Here is a 19,857-nt window from a genome sequence, read left to right as displayed (position 1 = left end):
CCCAGTGTCCCCCATGGACCCTGCCCCCCTCCCCTCGGTTCCCAATCTTTGCATGTTGAGGTGGAAAGGTCTGGCGGGCAACTTCTACTTGCATTTGCCTCCTCCAGGTCTTCCCAGGTCAACACAGGAAGGGTGTAGGTACTGAGTGGATAAGGATGGAGTTGTCGGGAGGTGGGGTCACCATATTCACCCCCTTGCTCATTAAGTGGGTTGATACCCATGGTGCTTGAACAGGGCTATTTGCTTGCTTTATGGGATTGTGTGCTTTGAATAAGAGAACGTGATATTCCCTGGTGTTCAAGTGGCTGTGAAGTGTGTTTATGCCTTCCTCTGCCCCTGTGTCTTATCTTGCTGTATTCTCTGCTGCTAGAACATTACTGTTTGGCCTCCCAGGTGTGTGTGTGCATTCAGAGTTTATTAAAGATTGGCAGTTCCACTGAATCAGAGACACTTAAAAGAGTCTTGTCTGCCTTCAGAACTTAACGTAGACTTCTGGCAAGAGTAGATTATTTTCACCTTAATTTTGGTGGGTCCTGCAGAATGGAGTTATTGCATGGGCAGCCATTCTCTTTGGCTACCTGCAGCAACTTCTTCCTCTGTTGTGTTAGATCTAATAAAAGTGGGTTAATCCCGTAGGATTAGAGAACACCATAGAAGAAGGCTTTCAAAACTCGTTCAGATTGGTGGTGTGCTTTTCCTCCCTTCTTGAAGCTTTTTACCTCCCTTTTCTCCCCTCACCTCCCTCCACCACCTGCAATTTCCTCCTTCTGCTTCACAAGTGCATATTTCCTGCTCCTGTGTTGGTTCTGTGAAATGGGTTAATTTATGTGTTGGTGGGGAGGGGAGGAAGCAGCAAGGGTTTTTAAACACTGCTATTTTTAAGCATCCCTGTAGAAGTCCACCCACCTTCTCAGTGCATGTCACCCAAATGTATGGAATTCTGCCTGTTTCTCTCGTTAAAAACTGCAGAGGCCGGCCTGTTCTCAAAGATGGGAAGCCAGTTTTGTCATTCTGAGCAGATGGAATCAGTTGGAACAGCTTGGCCTCTGTTCATCTCGCTCATCAGTCGGAGGAGTCAGACTTGAGAAATTCAGGGAGCTCTGCTTTCAATTGCAGCAACAAGATAATCTGGAAGGGGGTAACTTGCTTCCCACTGAGTGTGCCTGGCAATGCCCTGTAATGATGCTTGCAGCTCTGGGAATAGAGAAATTCGTTGAGTCTGTGAAGGGAATGGGGGGACAATGTGGTTTGAAGATGATCTGTAGCTCTTGATCCCCAAGAGGAAAAATGCCTTTCAGGTATACATGATGAGCAATTCTCTCTGCAGTGGTGAATTTGTGTTGGGGAAGTATTACTTCAGCTTGCACATAAGGGCTCATAAGCTTGAATCTTGAATGGTAGAATCATAAGGAGTTGTAAGGGACCTCAAAATCAACTAGTTTAGCCCTCTGCCATTATTATTATTATTATCGTGGATAGCTCAGCTGGTAGAGCATGAGACTCTTACTCTCAGAGTCGTGGGTTTGAGCCCCATGTTGGGCAAAAGATTCTTGCATTGCAGGGGGTGGGATTAGAAGACCCTTGTGGCCCCTTCCAACTCTACAATTCTGTGATTCTATTATTTTACATGACTATCTCTCAGTTCCTCTGTGGAGCGCAAGGTGACATACACAGTTTCCCCCCTCTCCATTTTAATCCTCACAACAACCCTGTGAGGTAGGCTAGGTTGAGAGATTGTGACTGGCCCGAGGTCACTCAGTGAACTTCATGGCTGAGTGGGGAATTTGAACCCTGGTCTCCCAGGCCCCAGCCCAATACTCTAAACAGTACAGTATTTGAAGATGGCTATCACATCACCTCTTAATTGTCTCTTCTCCAGCTAGAGATGCCCAACTCCTTCAAACTTTCCTTGAAGGACTTGGTCTCCAGGCCTCTAGCCATCTTTCTTGCCCACCTCTGGACATGTTCTGTTTATCAGTATATCCTCTGCAGTGCCTAGAACTGAATACAGTACTTCAGATTCAGGTAGGTAGCCGTGTTGGTCTGACGCAGTTGGAAAAAAATAATTAAATTGCTACTGGACAATTTTTTTATTTTTTTCTGACAGTACTTCAGGTAAATGTTCCTCCTTAAAAAAAAAAAAAGGGGGGGGGGAAATCCCCGTACATGGAAAGCAAGCAGTGAGAAGGCTAAGCCAGAATTTATCTCCCTGATGTGCTAGTTTTCTTCATGTAGGGATGTTGTTGTTTTTGAATGGAGGGGCTTTCCATCATGTGAAATCCCACCCGCAGTTGGAAGTAATACAGTCCCATCCCAGGTTGACCAGCTTGGTGATAACAGTACCCAAATAATATCAGCTCTAGGGTGTGTGTGTGTGTGTGTGTGTGTGTGTGTGTGTGTCCTTGTTCACAGGTTTTGTTGTAAGCCAAAACGGCAGGCACATTTTTAGTACAGATAAATCTTGTGCCCGAAATGCATCTCAGGGATTCTAGGCTAGAGAATTTGTTCATTCTCTGTGGCTCTCCCAAATGGAGACCATGCAAGTGGGGAATGACTGGGGGCTCTGTGCCAGCCAGCTTGCTGTTTGCAGGGATTGGAGGTGCTGAAAGAATGCCTCCTTGAGATGGATTGGAGAAGAGGTGCTTGGAGCTGAATCAGAAAGGATACCCCTAGTGTCAGAGACAATGTACAGTAACTCTGAATAACAGTTGCTGGGGAACAAGAGTGAGAGAGTTCTGTTGTATTCATGTCTTGCTAGTAGGGTTTTCATATGCATCTGGCTTTGTCGCTGTGAGAGCAGGATGCTGGACTTGATGGGCCTTTGGTCTCATCCAGCAGGTCTCTTCTGCTTGTGGTGTCCCATCACCTGCAATTATATATTGTTCCATTGCTTGCTGTCATCTCCCAGCACCTATGGTAAGCCATAGATGACTTCTCCTGCATTCACAAACCTCATGCACCAAACCTCAGTTACCAGCACCAGCTTCTGTTCATCTGTCCTGACGTTTAGCTTCCCATTGCTTCTTCCTCCTTAATTGGGTTCTGGCTTCTTGTCCCTCAAGGCCATCTTGCAGCTATTCACTGTGTGCTGAAATGGTAGTACCAATAGGCCTTGGATCTTAGCCTGGAAGTAGTGGGTGTTGCTTATGGGCTGCCACTTGAGACAGCAACGTCTTATAAGGGTTTTCATTTGCTGCATGCTGATGGCTGGACTGAGTTATTCATGGGGGGAAAATTCAATCGGATAGGGAACAGTTGTGGGCTGAATGCATTTGTAATAATTTATTTTTCAAAAAGGGAATATAATGGCTTCTAATCATTGTTCATTGAATTCTTGTGAGTTTCCCTTGCTTAGGCAGGGCAGAGGTTTCTCCTCCGCTGAGCTCCTGTTTGGTAAAGAAGAGAGAGACACTGGCGATCCTGTTCTGCATTTCTTTTCAGAGACTCCTCAAATAGCTGTGGTGCCATAAGTAATCATCTCAATGTATCTAATTCACAAAAGAGTTTTTAAACAAATGTTATATAGAGAACAAAATGGGAAAAGCAAGGGATGGGGTTTTTAAATATGGGGACCACTTGTGATTATTCAGTCATTCCATGTCTGTCCCTGATGAAATGGTGTCAACCTGGAGACTAATTAATAAAACAAATTATATCAAAGGTTGTGCTTTTGGTTTGGTTTTGTATTGTGCTGGTGCTGGTGATGCCTCACCACAAAAAAATTAAAAAATGTGTGCATTGTTGGAGAAGAATTCCTCGGAAAGAAGATGACAAGAGAAAAGAGGAATCAGATGCAGAGGTGGTGAAGAGGAATACAAAAATGGGCGAGAAACTGATGAGAGGGAGAGACTGCCAGATAGCTGTGACAAGCAGGCAAGAAAGTGGGTGGATACAGATTCTTGCATGGGTTGCTAATTGGGTGAGTAGTCAGCAAGTGTATGGTTGTGGGGCTGGGGGAGGAGTTTTTTATAGTGTGCAGTTGGAAAGCTGATAATGTGCAGTTGGAAAAATGAAGGAATTAGACACATTAGGTTTATGTGTTTATTAAGCACTTAAAAACAGGCAACATCAGGAACAGCATGTACACAAATTACATAAGGGTAGTATGCCCTCAGTATGCATTCTTCAAACAGAATACCCAGGCCACATTGAAACACCTTAATTAAGACCATCTTCATTTTCAAACAGGTAATCCTTTGCATCTTTGTAAATACCTTTAAAATACTCCATACCTTTTAGTTACTTAACTAACACAGTTTCATAAACTAATCATCGCTGAGTATTATTAGATCAGTTCACAAGTTTATTGTTCTAGCCAAAGGCCATGACATTCTTGTAGCAATAGTACCAATAAAAACAATACAGAACATATACCCGTAACCTAAGCCAACATCCATTATGTAAGAGAGTGAAGACACAGAGAAACCAATTTGCCAAAATCTAGCTTGGTTTCAGATTAAACCTCTGAATCATCGCAACAAGGCTATTCAGGGAATGTGACCCCTTGCAGAATTCCAAAGTCCATAGTAGCTCAGTACCTTTATTCGGCTAATTAAAATGTCACAAAATAGTGAACAAATGTCGTGAATTCTACAGAAGCCCTTCATCAAAGCCTGGTGTTACATAAGCAAGGTGGTGAGGGCAGGGGTGGAGACTGGTTTGGCGTTAAAGTCTGCATTGGTCTCAGTCTTGAGATTGATTGTGAGCTGGAACAGAATTAATAGGCATTTGGAGGGCTTATAGTAACTTAAGATGTATGTACTGGTGATTATTGCATTCAGCTTGCGAACAGATGATTGCTATGTTTTTTGTTATTACTAGCAGTATTTAAATAGTATTTTTTATTTTATTTCTGTTTCTTCGTTAAATTTGCAAATAAAAAAATCAGTAACTAACTAAAAATAGTTGTGGGATTTTCTGTGTCCTATGCAGGCTACCTTTAGAGATGCTAGGATTAAGAGATACACCTGGCTGATTTGTTTCCCCCCCCCTTTTTTTTTTAAAAAAAAACCTCCTAAATCCTGGAATCATCCATTAAATGCCCTGAGCTTCCTCTATCGGGTGTGTGCGTGGGGAATGGAGGAGTAAAAGTTGACGCTTGCGCGCCACTCTACATTTAAGTCTATGGTTACATTCGTTCTAGAAAGGAACCGGAAATTGAGCAGCACAGTGCGTCAGTCTGCCCAGTAAGCCTATGGAAGGAAGGGGAAGTGGTGTCCCGAGTACCTTTCTAATAAATGCACCTGCAGCAGCCGTCTAGGAAGCGGAAGGTCCTCTCCCAATAGTGTCCGTGCTCCTGCGCTCCTCGCTGGAAGGTTCCGAGGACGGGTCGTTCCCTCAGGTAAGTTTGGGGGAAGGAAAGGTCGAGAGTCGCTGCTTATTTATATGCTTCTTAATGCTAGTTGCATTTCTTCCGGGGGGGCGGAGGGCATCGAACCCTGTTCGCCACCCCCACCCCCCGTTTTATGCTGCAATCCTAACAACGTTGAATTCAGTGGGACTAACTCCCAGAGAAGAGCGGTTAGGATCGTAGCTTGGGTCTCACGAACAGCAGCCCTGTGAGGTAGGCCAGGCTGAGAGAGGGAGGGACCGGGCCAAGATAATGTTAACCTGGGGATTTGATGGGCGCACGGCACGGTGCCGCAGAGCTCCTGAGGGCGGCCAGTGTGCTCGTGCTGCCTGACCGGCTTCCGAGCGCGGGTGCTGGGGACGGTCAGTGGATCAACCGGGGAGCCGCCAGAGGCCCCCCTTTTTTCTTTTACTCCAATTTCCCCCTCCTTCCACCCTTCTCCTTTTCCCTCCCTCCCGTTCCCCCCCTTTTCCCTTCCCCCCTTCTTCATCTTTCTCCCTCCACTCTTACCTATATCCTGTTTGTCTGGTTCTGCTGCTGAACGCATTCCCAACCCCACCTTCCACCTTAACCGGACCGCAGTACCCCTTTTGTGTATATATAACCCCCCCTAAAACACATTTCCCCTGGCCCCACCCCTCTGGTCTCTTGCATCTCTGCCTGCTTAAACCCCCCCCCCCCAATGTGAACTGTCTGTTGGTCTGTCTGTCTGCTTACCTGCTCCTCGCTCTGGCGACACCGCTGAGGCGACTACAGAAACCCCAGACAAGTTCTTAAAACACAGCCTAAAGTGACACAAATGGCCACCTAACCTGAACGCTTTGTAAAAGCCACCAGTCAACGATGCCTGATCAGCTCAGCAAACCAACGACACCCAGGAACCACCAGCGCCACAACTCGTAACTGCAACACGCCGTACTCCAAGAAGACGCCAAGCAAACCTCAAACCAAAATCACCAGGGAGATTGAGATGACACCAACCAGGAAGATGGCAAACAACGCTGAAACCGCAACGCCCCTTCAAGATGATGACCGTCCAATAACGAAACGAGATCTGAGGGAAATGGAAGCGAGATTAGTAGAAAAACTGGAGGCTTCCCTGCAGGTATTAATCAACGATCTAACCTCCAAAGTGGAAGTTCTAGAGAACAAGAACCAAATGCAGGAAAGAATAATAGAGCAATACTAGGAGACAAAAAACAAAACAAAACAAAACAAAACAAAACAAAACCAACAACCTGGGGATTTGATCCTTCCTCGGATCAAACACGCCCTGACACGCATATATACTTACACATGTATTCTTTGCCATGTGCACATGCGTGGCTGATGAAGGGCATAATAAAGACTGGCAGGCTATACTGTCAGTTAATAATAATAATAATTTTATCATTTATACGCCACCCATCTGGCTGGGTTTCCCCAGCCACTCTTGGCAGCGTACAGCACATAAAAAAATGGTAAAACATTATACATATATCCCCCCCCCCGGCAATACAGGGTTGCCTTCAAATGTCTTTTAAAAGTCAGATAGTTGTTTATTTCCTTGACATCTGAAGGGAGGGCGTTGCACAGGGCGGGTGCCACTACCGAGAAGGCCCTCTGCCTGGTTCCTCTCTTCTCCTGCAGGAGTGAAGAGGTTTTAAGGAGAGTGGCACTTTTGCCTGTAATCCTCACCCCATCTTCCTAAGAGTAAGCCCCTCTGAATTCAGTGGGAATTACTTCTGAGTTGACATGGTTTGCACCCTTCGTTGGCTGATTTGCAAGGCAATGTTCCCAGTCAGTCCATCTGGCGGTTCCCTCACTGCGAGAAGCAAAGCTACAGGGAACCAGGCAGAGGGCCTTCTCGGTAGTGGCACCCACCCTGTGGAACGCCCTCCCATCAGAGGTCAAGGAGATAAACAGCTACCTGACATCCAGAAAATACCTGAAGGCAGCCCTGTTTAGGAAAGTTTTTAATCTGTGATATTTTAATGTATTTTAATATTTGTTGGAAGCCGCCCAGAGTGGCTGGGGAGACCCAGCCAGATGGGCAGGGTACAAATAATAAATTACTATTATATTGTTATTATCTTGCCCCCAAATGACAACTATACATTCCGTTTTGGCAATTGTAGCCTTGGTTTAAAGAGCTTTTTGGTGCCCAGCTTACATTTCTGAGTTTCTAACACTGCCACACATTCTAGAAAAGATGGGGGTTAGAATTCCCTTTAGTTGCCCAAATGTGGCATGTCAGCTTTTGTCCATGCTCGAGTACCATGCTTCAATGTTCAAGCCTGATGTGTCAATTAATCAGGTATGTATTTTTCTAAAGTTTGTATGTCTTTAATGAACTGGATATTATCCTAGTTACGGAGTTGTTGGAATGGAAAGGAAAGATGGAATGGAAACATTTAAAAGAGGGCAGCCAAAAATTCCTGATCTTTCAGCAGACTACATGGAGAGGTCCTGCAGTCCATTCACTCTCCTTCCCCTATACACACCTGCCATTTCAGAGATTGCTTAGCCTGTGTTTGGTCCTGAATTGGCATTTTCTGTAGTAAAGTAGACTAGTAAGTCATTGTGCATTGAATCCATTGTTGTCCCTGTGGTGGTAACCTCCAGCACAGCATTTCTGCAGTGTGCTGTATGTGGGGCTGCCTTTGAGGTTGACCCAGAAGCTGCAGCTAGTACAGAATGCAGTGTCTGAACTGCTCACTGGGGCCGATTGTCATCACTGTGCTATACTGCTGTTGAAAGAATTGCACTGGCTGCCACTTAGTTACCAAGCTAAGTTTGAGCTGTTGGTTCTGGTATACAAAGCAGTATGGGACCAGGATAACTAAAAGGTTAGCTCACCCCTTATATATCCAATAGATTACTGTGCTCTACAGGATATAATCTCATCAGGAGGTCCATTCCATACAATATAGGAATTGGACCTTTAGCATGGTAGTACATATCCATTGGGACTCCCTCCAGACAGGCACTGTCTATTGTCTTTTGAGTCTCTACTGAAGACCTTCCTTTTTCAACAGGTGAGTGGAAACCTTTATGCTAGTGTATTGGAACTTGCCCTTACATTTGGAATTGCTTTTAGTTGTATATATGGAGTTGTTTTTTCATATGGAGTTGTTTTTGTTGTTGATGTTCTTACTGAAAGTAAAATATCCTTTCAGATGTTTTATGCGAAGTGATTCATACACGGAATCAAGAAAATAAATAAAGAAAATCTGGCCCTACACAGATTCCTCAAGTGATGTTTGAAAGCAATAACAGTCCCATGTTTTCCTTGTTTGCATACAGAATGTGATGGTTCCCAAGATTGAAATGCAGAAGAACACTCACATCCTTGTTGGTGTTACTGGAAGTGTGGCTGCTTTAAAGTTGCCTATTCTTGTATCAGAGCTTCTAAAGATACCCGGGGTGAGTAGTTGTTACCTGGGCTGATGTGAGTAAATTGCTGGCTTTTGTATTTACAAAGGGGGAGTGGTCATTGCTTCTTTTTCTTTGTGTCCTTTTGCATTGGGCACAAACTGACTTAATAATTAGGCAAAGAGTTTCTCAAAGCACTATGTAAAAGAACATAACATGCCACAGTAAAAATATATTTCCCATATCTCTAGGCTACCTTTGATCCAATTCATCTACCTATTGTTCTTGATTTAGTGCCTGTAACATGTCTAAAATTGTTGGAAGTGCTATGTAGAGTTTAAAAGATAAAGATAGCCCCCTACCTGCAGACTCACTAACATGATACAAAATAAATGGAGAAGGAAGAGGAAAGCAAGCAAATTCAGCCACCAGTAACCTCAGCAGGATCCTCTGATCTGGACTGGTGACCTTCTTCCTTTTAAGTACACATGCAAAGCAGTCCTTAGACCACAGGCTCTTTACTCTGGCTTTTGAAACTTTAGGTGTATATTTTAGGACCCACTTGATTTCCTGTGATCGTAAGTTGTTTTAAACTGTTTTTAATGTTGTGTTTTAATTGTTGTAACCAGACCCTGGGACCTCAGGGTAAAGGGCAGGTAATTAATGATAATGGCAGAGGCCAGAGATCACATCCCAGTGACAGAACAGGGCCTCTGATATTGATCAGAAGGCACAGGATAAAGCAGCCCTTAAGGTATCCAGATTCCAGGATTTTCTGTCATGTTGCACCTCATGCAGTTCAGGTTTAGGAAGGCTACTCTGAATAGAATTGGGAGGTTTCATGGGAACAGACATGCTTGCCGCTATATCATCCCTTGAGCTGTTGTGTGTAGTAATACCTCTTGACCAGTAGATGGCACTGTTAGCCAAGGATAAGTGGCTACCTACCTGTAACTGGGTTTAATAGGTTTCCCCCCTCCCCCTCTTTAGGCTCAGGTTACAGACCCGGCTTTTGCAGTAACCTGTGAACCTATTTATGCCCATCTAAGATGATTTGCGTTCCATTTGAATGGATGCTAGACTGCATCTTTTGGAAAAGGTGTGCTGTACTTCATCTGAGAAATTTCATTGCTCTCCTGGTGCCTTTGTTGTAATATAACTTTCAAGAACCATTTGCTAATTGCAATTACTAGAGATGCCTGAATTCATGGCTGACAACTGTAGCTCATGAGAGGGACTTGGTTCATGAGTTACTACTCCAAATATTTGCTTGAAATACAACCTTCAACTAGTGCACACACAAAAAAGTCGAATGGCACCTTAAGCACTATAAGAAATGTATTGTTTGCTTAGGAAGCTGGCATACCCCAGGCCAAGCAATTTGTGTCCCTTGTGTTTCTAGGATCTCATGCAGAGAAAGTGTTTCCCATCATTTGCTAGCTGATCCTTTCACCAGGCAATGGTGGGGAATGAACCTGAGACCTTCTTCATGTAAAACATGCTATGGCCGTTCCATTGAGGTGTGGCCTGTCTTTCCTCCAGGGCCTTAAAAACATAAGATGAGCCTGCTGGATCAGGCCCAACGGCCAACCTAGACCCCTATCCTGTTCTTACTGTCACCACCCAGAGGCCCGTGAGAAATCTGCAAGCTAGGCAAGAAAGCCATTGTTCCTAGTGGCTGCTGGTAGCCTTTTTCTTTCCTTCATGCATGTGTCTTTTCTTTTAAAAAACATCTGCCCAGGGACACCAGTGAAATCCTTTGTGGCATTGTGAAACCCTGCCCTTAAAAATACTTTCACGGTCCAAAGAGGGCTGTATAGTTTCTAGAGGTATAACAGTTAGCTTGTTAGTTAATACATGGAAACCATGTTTCACTAAAAGCTCCCATCCCCCCAATAAATAAGGCAACAAAATTTCATTAATTTTTTTTTTTAAAGTCAAGTACAGTACAGAGCTGTTAAACTTCCTTTTTTTGCATTGGGAAATGGCCATAGCTGTCAACTTTCCCTTTTTTTGCAATGGGAAATGGCAGTGGAATAAGGGCATTTCCCGCAAAAAAAAAAATGTTTGAGAAGGAAGCAGCAGAGAGATCTTTCTAAATGAAGCCCATTTTCTGCTTATGCTAGCATGAAACATCCTTAGCCAACTTGGTGCTCTCCAAACATTTTGGACCACAATTCCCATCAGCCCCAGTCACCGTGTGCTGGTTGGAAATGATGGGAGTTGTAGTCTGGAATAATCTGGACAGTGTCAGGTTAACGAAGACTGGCATAAGCGTTTGCAGTTAAAGACTGATGGGAAAACCAAATACAGTGTCAGCTGATTCAAGTTGGCTCCTGTTGAGCTATGATCCCAGTGGCTGCTTAATTTGTTACCTGCTAGGAAGCGTTCCTGTGCAGAACTGCCTGCAGAGACTGGGGATAAATTTTCATGCATACAAAATATACCTCAAGAAATGCCTTAACCCAGGGATTAGAACCTGCAACCCTCCTGAAGTCGTTGAATTTCAACTGTTGTCAGCTCCAGCCTGCCTGACCAACGGCCTGGGATGATGGGAGTTGTAGTCCAATTATACATGGAGTGCCACAGTTTTTTCATCCCTGCCTTATGTGCCATTGGACTCCTTGTTTTGCAATCTAGGGGGGTGCCTCTCTCTCTCTCTCTCTCTCTGTGTGTGTGTGTGTGTGTATACACACAATATAAAGACTATTTGTAACTAGGATTGCAGTCTAAGAATGTCCATCTGGTTCTTTGGATTCTGGCATACTGGGAAGAAAAAAGGCTTCCTGCATTCAGAGTTTATTCTGACCCAGAATGTTGCTCATCAACAGTCATGATTACATTCCAGCTTGGATAGCAGAACTGAGCCTCCCTCGACCTTGATGCTGGAATGCAAGGGAGGCTGATTAATGGCTTTAATTGGCCCTGTTTCGCCATTAAATAATGGACTAGGATGAACAACAACAGCAATATTGTACATTCTCTTTGGTCGGCAGCAGCTGGGAAATCTTCATGGCTTTGGCCTGGAATGTTTCCCTGATAAGACACCTATACCGTGCCCGTCTCCCTGCTTTAAGCAAACAAAGGGAAACTTGTCCAATTCAGTTCCCCCCCAGCCCCGTGGTCTCCAGATATTGTTGAGTAACAACTCCTATCATTCCTAGCCATTGATGTTGCTGTCTGGGGTTGGTGGGGGTTCTAGTTCAGCAGCGCCCAAAGGGCTAGAGGGTGGAGAAGGCTGGTCTAAATGATGTTGCAAAATTTTCATCGCCTGGCAATTGAGCTGTAGATGTTGGACTACAACTCTCATCATCCCTGATCATTGGCCGTGCTAGCTAGGGCTGATGGGAGTCCAGCCACAGCTTCCCCAACTCTGATCTTTACAGAAATGAGTTTTAATTGGGAAAGTGACTTATGGGAGGGATGAGAAAGACAGACAAAGGGAAGTATAGAAAAGGAGGAGTCATTTATTCACCAGATCTCACTTTGTTTTTAAGGCAGTTGTAGGGAGGGTCTTTTCTGGACTCCAGTTTTTTGCCATTTCTCTTACAGAGGAGAAAGGGGCTTCATGTTTTGATTTCCCCTCTTGCTTATTATAAATGCCCAGGGTAATGTTTACACTGGAGTAGTTCTTGGAAAGCTTCTGTATTCAGGACTGAATGTTTTGTTTCTTCTTTTTCTTCAATCCTTATTGCTTCCTTTTTGGCATTGCGTTTCCTTCTGATTCTTTGGAATGAAACCTGTTTTCAGATTTTTACTAGTTGTCACCAGAGGACCACTTCTGTGTTTCACTACTTCTTACTTGAGACCCACATGAATCTTTCGGCATTACACAATCCTATGCATTAATGACTGTATATATTAGTCATATTCACCTTTTGCTTTAGTACAGTGTAGTCTTTCATATACTTCTCTTTCATCTTTCATGGACATATTATTCTTTTGTGCTACGTTTCTATCATGGTCACAAGCTTATACGTATTTGCTGTTTGTCTACAGAGGGAACCTCAGCCTAGGGGTCAAATCCTGCCCTCCAGACATCTCTGTTGGGCTTCTAGGACTCTCCCTACCAAACACTTTCCTCAGCCACCTTCCTTTCTGGCCTTGCTTTTCACCCTCCTTGACTGCTGGAATGTGTCCTTGAACTCTGTTCACGCTTCTTGCTTGTCTGGGTGTTAGATGGAATACTGTATGTTGAGACTAGGCTACCATACAAACATAAATCCAATCTGTTGTACGAAGATAACACTCACACTTGTCTCTGTGCCTATTTTCACCTCTGGGCTTCCTCGCTACTGGCAAGTGGCCCCCAGAAGGTATGAAAATGGTTCTTTAACCCTGGCCCACCGTGATTTCAATTCGCCTTGGAACCAAGTCCACAGAAGTGATTTAACCTGCAGAGAAACGTTCTCGCCTGCTGGGGACTGTCTGAAGAGGCATGGAGAATGCCATCCCTCCTTCAGCAGCCCTTTGCAGTTCTTTGCTGTGCACAGAGGGAGGGCTGGGGTGCTGCTCCATCGCTCCTCCTTCAGCCTGCTCCTTCACTTGCATACCATTTCCTTTTCACCTACCTAGTCACCTGTCAGGCGAGTGCTTAATTGCAAGGCTGATGGGAAGTAACTTTTCAGATGTGTTTTGCTTGCAATCTGGTTCTGTCGCCCTATCTGACTGCACCTCCACTAGCTCAGTGGAGTAGAAGTAAAACTTAAGTTTCAAGACAGTTAAAATCTTCATTTCGAATGGCTTCTTTTCTTTCCTCCTTCCCCACCCCACCCTTTTTTCTTTCCAGGTGGAAGTGCGGGTGGTGACTACCGAGAATGCAAAACACTTCTATAACCCTCAGGAGATCCCTGTGACCCTCTACAGTGATTCTGATGAATGGCAGGTTGGTGTTCAATGCCACTTAACTTTTCAGTTAGGAACATAGGAAGCTGTCCTATACTGAGTCAGACCACAGCTCTGCAAGATTTCAAGCAGGGTTCTCTCCCAGTCTTACCTGGAGATGTCAACATGTGTAGGGCGAAGCACATGCTCTACAGCAGTGTTTCCCAACCTTGTGCCTCCAGATGTTTTTGGACTACAACTCCCATCATCCCTAGCTAGCAAGACCAGTGGTCAGGGATGATGGGAATTGTAGTCTCAAAACATCTGGAGGCACAAGGTTGGGAAACACTGCTCTACAGCCCTTCTCTCAAATCAGCATCCTTTAAAAAAATGGAAGCATACTGGTTTTTTTTAAGAGTGTGAAGGGAAGTAGAGAAAACGAGACTGGCAGTTTGTTCCTGCCTGACCCCAAAAGGCTGGTCAGAAGCTCCTTGCCACACTCCATGCCAGCCTTTGCGGGGCTGCGAGTGTCCTGCCTGCACACCTTTGCTTGCGTCTTCAGGTGTTCAAGCCTCGCATGATGAGGGAGAGAGAGGAGAGGAGCCTGTTGGCTCTACGCTCTTGATTGCATCCCTTTCTCGGGTTTAAGCACCTTCCCTTATTGAAAGGGCACCCCTTTGCAGCGGGCAACCCTTTCCATGTGTGGAGATTCCCTGCATGATTGAGGACCCTGGAAGTTCAGAGTTGCAAATCACCTGAGAATCCTCTGTGGGTAGAGCAGTCTCCCTACATTTAGCCCTCCAACTCTTGGAGGGTGACAGGGTCAGCGATGGAGGGGTTGGAGCTAGCGTGCTGCCTCCCTCATGCGATTCTTTGCATGCAGCAGATCCGAACTCCCAGATAGAGCTTTGGCTGAAAGGGGATCTGGTTTGCACTCCAATTCCCATTTGTGTAGACAGTGTTCTGCAAAAGGATAATAATTTCTCAGGATGCAGGATTCACCTTTGGAATTTGCTTTCCTTTGGGGCAGATGGCAGAGAGTCCTGAATTGCACACCTGGTATGATTTGAATTGCAAGCATGGTCTAATTGTACCATGTCAACTTTACAGAGCACAGGATGTTCTACATGATAGAGGTGTCCCCATCCCTCCAGTGGACTCTCTCTCTCTCTCTCTCTGTGTGTGTGTGTGTGTGTGTGTGTGAGAGAGAGAGAGAGAGAGAGAAAGAATGGGTGTCTTGTCTCTGTTTTGCATTTTTCTTTTTTAAATTTCATCTTTATTGAAAGTTTAAAAGTACCTAATTATATGTGCACTAAACATGGTGGGACGTAAATAAAAGAGAGAAAAAGAGAAAGAGAAACAGCACCCATGTAGAAGGGAAAGTAAAGTGGGGGGGGAGGGGGCGAAACCCCCAAAACTGTATACTTTACAAAGTTGTTATTGTACTTCACCAAAGCTTAACCTATTACAGTATTTGTAAGATTGGATTCCAAATATCATTGAATTTGTCCATGGCAAGTCTTGTGTTTATATGCAAGTTGTCCACATGTTGCGAGTTTATATAAGTCTTCAATCCAATCATACTGTAGAAGAGAGCTGCATTTTTATTTTCCCAATTCATCAGTATCAGTCTTTTTGTTGTGATAAGGGCACGGAGAGTCCACTCGTATTTTGTCTTGTCTCTGTTCTGCATTTTTCTAACTGTGGTTCCAGGTGAGAATTTCTCTTGCCCCTAAACATTCCACATAACCTTCAGGGTATCTTGCAACATGCAGTGGGGCTTTAGTGTCTGTTAGTGTGTTGTACATATGATGTACTTAAACATACCAGGGGATTTCACTGATTTGAGGCTATTTTCTGCAGCTGTGGAAAAAGCGTGAGGATCCTGTGCTACATATTGACCTGAGGCGCTGGGCTGACCTTTTGCTGGTGGCTCCTCTGGATGCAAACACCCTGGCCAAAATGGCCAATGGCCTCTGCGACAACTTACTGGTGAGTTTCTGCAAGCATCGTCTGACACTTCATGCAGATGTCCCCATCACTGATGCCTGCCTGTATCTGCCAAGCCTCTCTTTCTGTCCATTCACTTGAGGCTCAGGTTTACACTCTCTTGTATTGAACTGGAGATCCTAGAATGTGTTGCAAAGAAACTAAATAATTTGCTTCAGATTCATACCTCCATGTCCTTGTTCTTTGCCTGTGTGCCCGTTTCATCATTTTTTGGTGGAATACAGCTACTTAATTTTTTAATGCAATTAATATTTTATAAAATTTATATTCTGCCCTTCCCAGAGATGCTCAGGATGGTAAACAAGAGATAAAACAAAATAAAATAAAAAATTCCTTAGCACCTTAGAGACCAACTAAGTTTGTTCTTGGTATGAGCTATCTGAAGAAGTGTGCATGCACATGAAAGCTCATACCAAGAACAAACTTAGTTGGTCTCTTAAGGTGCTAAGGAATTTTTTATTTTGTTTTGACTATGGCAGACCAACACGGCTACCTACCTGTAACTGAAACGAGATAAAACAGCAGAAACATATTGAAAAACATTTCTGATACAGGTGCAGACTGGGAAAGATCTCTACTTAAAAGGCTTGTTGAAAGAGGAAAGTATTCTGTAGGCACTGGAGAGGCAATAGAGATGGTGCCTTTTTAAGGAGAGGGCATTCCAAAGGGAAGGGGCCACTACAGTACAGGCCCAGTTCCCACATTGTGTGGAAGCACCTCCTGATTAGATGGAATCTACAGGAGACCCTCAACTACAGAGAACAGTGATTAATTGGGTATATATGGGGCGAGACGATCTTTCGGGTATTAATGATTACATCATGATTATGAGTAGTGTTCAGCTAAGTTTTACTCCGAGCAGATCCACTGAAATGAATGAACATTGCTAAGTTAGAGCCATTAATTTCAGTAGGTCTAGTGTAGTTGAATTCCATCCTATGAGTTTAAGACCATGTTTCTAGGCAATCCTTCCAAGTTCTTGATTTGACCCTTAAAAGCCCCAAGCCTGCCTTCTCCAACCAGGTGCTCTCCAGATGTTTTGGTCTTCAACTCCCATCAGTACCAGCCAGCACAGTTGTGCCGGCTTGGGCTGATGAGAGTCATAGTTCAAAGCATCTGGAGGGCACCTGGTTGGGGAAGGCTGCTCTAAATGGCCTGGGACCAGGGAATCGGAAGGATCACTTTTTTCCATATGACCATGCCTGCACTTTGGTTGTTTCCAGCGTTCGTCATCCTCAGGGTAGACACGTTGAAAGTAATGGGCATGGCTAACGTAGCACCATTATTTTCAGTGGGTCTACTCTGAGTCACACTAAGATGAAGACAACCCTGGGGTGGGGTGGGTGTGGGGGGCTATTCAAGACAGGGCCTTTTCTATAGTGGCACCCAAGCTCTGCGACTGCCATGTCCCAGGTGCCTACATTTGTTTGCTTTTAGACGCCAGTCGATAACTTTGCTTTAATTTCCCAAGCTTTTCAGTGAGATATGTCCCAACTAAGCTCTGTTACTTCCTTCTTGGCTGCATTCAGATACTCCGCTCACCTTTCAGATTTCATTCTTGTTTTGCTGCTTCTTTTTTCTTTTTGCATTATGAATTGTTTTCAGCTATTGCCGTGAGCCAGTTCATTAATATGCTGCTCATCGCTTTAGGGATCTTTGGCCCCGAAGCCCCAGTGAACAGTAGCATGACCCATCTGTGGTCGTTTCTAGTTTGTCAGCCAAGGAATGGGACGGGCCCATTCCTTCCTTGCTTGCATTTGTGCGGATACACTACCCATGTGGCAAGAGAGGCCGTCCAATGCTATGCCTGCCTTTGCAGACATGCGTCATCCGTGCCTGGGATCTGAGCAAGCCGCTTCTCTTCTGTCCCGCCATGAACACCGCCATGTGGGAGCACCCCATCACTGCTCAGCAGGTGGAGCAGCTCAAGAGCTTCGGCTACGTGGAGATCCCTTGCATCGTGAAGAAACTCGTCTGTGGAGACGAAGGTTGGTAGACCAGCCAGCACACTTTCCCTTCGTCCTTCCTTCCTTTTAAATGAAATTATGGGGATGGCAGGAAGTACGCAACCCTGCCTCTGTGGGCTGGTTCCTATGCTGCTGCCGGGCAACTTTGAGTCACTCCAGGAACATCCAGAAATTGCTGCACATTCTTTTGAAGAAAGCTTGCAATATTTACAGTGCAATCTTATGCGCACCTACCTCTGAGTAAGTCCCCTTGAACTCAGCAGAGCAGACATGTCTAAGATTGCACTGTCAGTCACTGGAGCAAGACTGGTTGAGCATATGACACCGATCCTGGTTTGACTGCACTGGCTACCAATTAAGTTTCCAGGTCCAATTAAAAGTGCCGGTTTTGACTTAGAAAGCCTTAAACGGCTCAGGACTGCAATACCTCAAGGACTGCCTCTTTCCATATGAACCTACCCAGACCCTGAGATCATCTTCTGAGGCCCTTCTTCGTGTGCTGCCTCTTTGAGTAGTCCAGAGGATGGCAACACAAGAACGGGGACTTCTCTGCAGTGGCTCCCTGTCTGTGGAATGCTCTGCTCAGGGAGGTTCGCCTGGTGCCTTTATTATACACCTTTAGGTGCCAGGCAAAAAACATTCCTTTTTAACCAGGCCTTTGGTTGATTTGATCCTATGCCCTTTTAAAACGGGGGGCGTTATTTTGGTGCGGGCGTGTTGTTGATTTTATTCTGATTGTATATGTTGCAATCTTTTCTGTGAACCGCCCGGAGACCTCTGGGTATAGGGCAGTATATAAGCTCAATTAATCACCACCGCCACCAGTTTGATTATCTGATTAATAATTTCAAAGTTGGTCCTTCAGTTGTTGTTGGACCCCCCCCCCCGACTCCCATCATCCTTGATGATTAGCCATGCTGGCTGGGTTTGATGGGAGTTGGAGTTCAGCAATATCTCGAGGGCCATGGTTCCCCATCCCTGGTCAAAAGGAAGGTGTATTCAGCCTTGGAGATCAGAGCTGGAGGAGAGGACCATCTCTCCCTCTGGAGGAGCTGGCCTCACCCTGCTTCTGTTCTCGCTTTACAGGTCGTGGCGCCATGGCAGAAGTGCCAACCATTGTGGCGAAAGTAAAGGCGATCCTGTCGGAGCGGGGCCTGTCGGCACACAGCTGATCCCCAGGAACAGACACCATTTCTTTCTCCTCCTGGGACTATGAAGGTAGAAAGCAGGGAGGGAAAGTGAAGACCACAAAAACTGGATCCAGTCCTTACTGGCAGCTCTGTCTCTGCATTGGTTGGAGATCTCCTGCACTTGAGCTTGAGAGTTTTGATGGGGATGTGTGTGGATCCTCTGTGTTCCCTTTCATGCAACCCCAAGGCTTGTTCCTGCTTGAAGAGGGAGTTGTAAATTCACAATATGCCGGGCAGTTTTGATGGTGTGGCATTTACCTTGCAGACAAGAGAGGGTGTTCATAAAAAGTCAGGAGAGCAGCTGTAGTAAAGGTTCATAATGGTTTCTTAGGTGTAGCCTTTGCACCAGGGATTTCACAGGATTAGAATGGGAGCTGTTTCACAACTTTCCTGGGGTTAGGCTTCCATCAGTAAGTCTGCTCAGGGGCCCTATGACTTTAGCTTTTGCTGCTCCTTATGTCCGCTGACGCTCAGGAATGCTGCCATCAAAGACAGAAGCAAACAGAACCTCTGCAGGAGAGGTCTTGTCAGGCTTCACTACCCTTTCGGCACCTTGATTGGGGGCTGGGGTGGGCGATGGCCTGGGAATTTCTTTGCTGAGAAAGGGGCTAAACAAACACTCACAATTGATTAACAGCTTTATTACACAAGAGTTGGGGTGGTGCCATCCGGGATTGGATGGTGGGAGGAGATCCATTCCAGGCCCGTCTCTATCCCTTTGATCCCTGCCGGTGGGCCAATATCAGGTTGGGTCGGTGGACTATCCTCCCTGGTCAGTGGCCTGTCACATAAACACAGCAGAGTTTGCTCTCGTGTCCTTAGAGTGCATTTAAAACCAAATCAGGTTCTGCACAAACAGGGGCGCCTGGTACAAAACGTACGTACATTGGATCCTTGTCAGTTTCCTACAGATAAAAAGCTCTTGGTAGTTTTCCCACCTTGCCTTCCAGCTTGTCGCAAGGGCACTACTTCCTGTGTGGGGATGGAGGACTGGGGTTAAGGGCATGAGATTCACCATAGGTCATCACCTCTTGGAGACGGAGCCCAAACTTTGCGTCCAGAAAGAGCCTCTGGTTTCTCAAGTCGGCAGCTTCGGCAGGGCAGGGGTGGCCTTGAGAGAGCCATGGCCAATTGGAGTTAGATGGAACGATGGCCGCAGGAG

General features: G+C 45.3%; 1 protein-coding gene across 1 annotated transcript; it reads left to right on the top strand.

Moving 5' to 3' along the window:
• Positions 1-6,181: 6,181 nt before the first annotated feature.
• On the top strand, positions 6,182-18,860 carry PPCDC (phosphopantothenoylcysteine decarboxylase). The gene is made up of 6 exons (XM_033167454.1): positions 6,182-6,455; positions 8,636-8,755; positions 13,494-13,589; positions 15,392-15,520; positions 17,358-17,526; positions 18,592-18,860. Exons 1-6 carry the CDS (start codon positions 6,321-6,323, stop codon positions 18,675-18,677), a joined length of 735 nt encoding a protein of 244 aa, XP_033023345.1. The 5' UTR covers positions 6,182-6,320; the 3' UTR covers positions 18,678-18,860.
• The last annotated feature ends 997 nt before the right edge of the window (positions 18,861-19,857 follow it).

Source organism: Lacerta agilis, chromosome 13 (genome assembly GCF_009819535.1).
Source record: "Lacerta agilis isolate rLacAgi1 chromosome 13, rLacAgi1.pri, whole genome shotgun sequence".
In the NCBI taxonomy this organism is placed as follows: domain Eukaryota; kingdom Metazoa; phylum Chordata; class Lepidosauria; order Squamata; family Lacertidae; genus Lacerta; species Lacerta agilis.
This window is presented reverse-complemented; position numbering and strand designations above follow the sequence as displayed.

Bases quoted from the DNA above. Each gene is read 5' to 3' on its own strand.
- PPCDC (XM_033167454.1), top strand. From the start codon at position 6,321: ATGACACCAACCAGGAAGATGGCAAACAACGCTGAAACCGCAACGCCC. The intron at 13,590-15,391 runs GTTGGTGTTCAA...TATTTTCTGCAG, and splicing joins GTGATTCTGATGAATGGCAG to CTGTGGAAAAAGCGTGAGGA. The intron at 15,521-17,357 runs GTGAGTTTCTGC...CTGCCTTTGCAG, and splicing joins GCCTCTGCGACAACTTACTG to ACATGCGTCATCCGTGCCTG.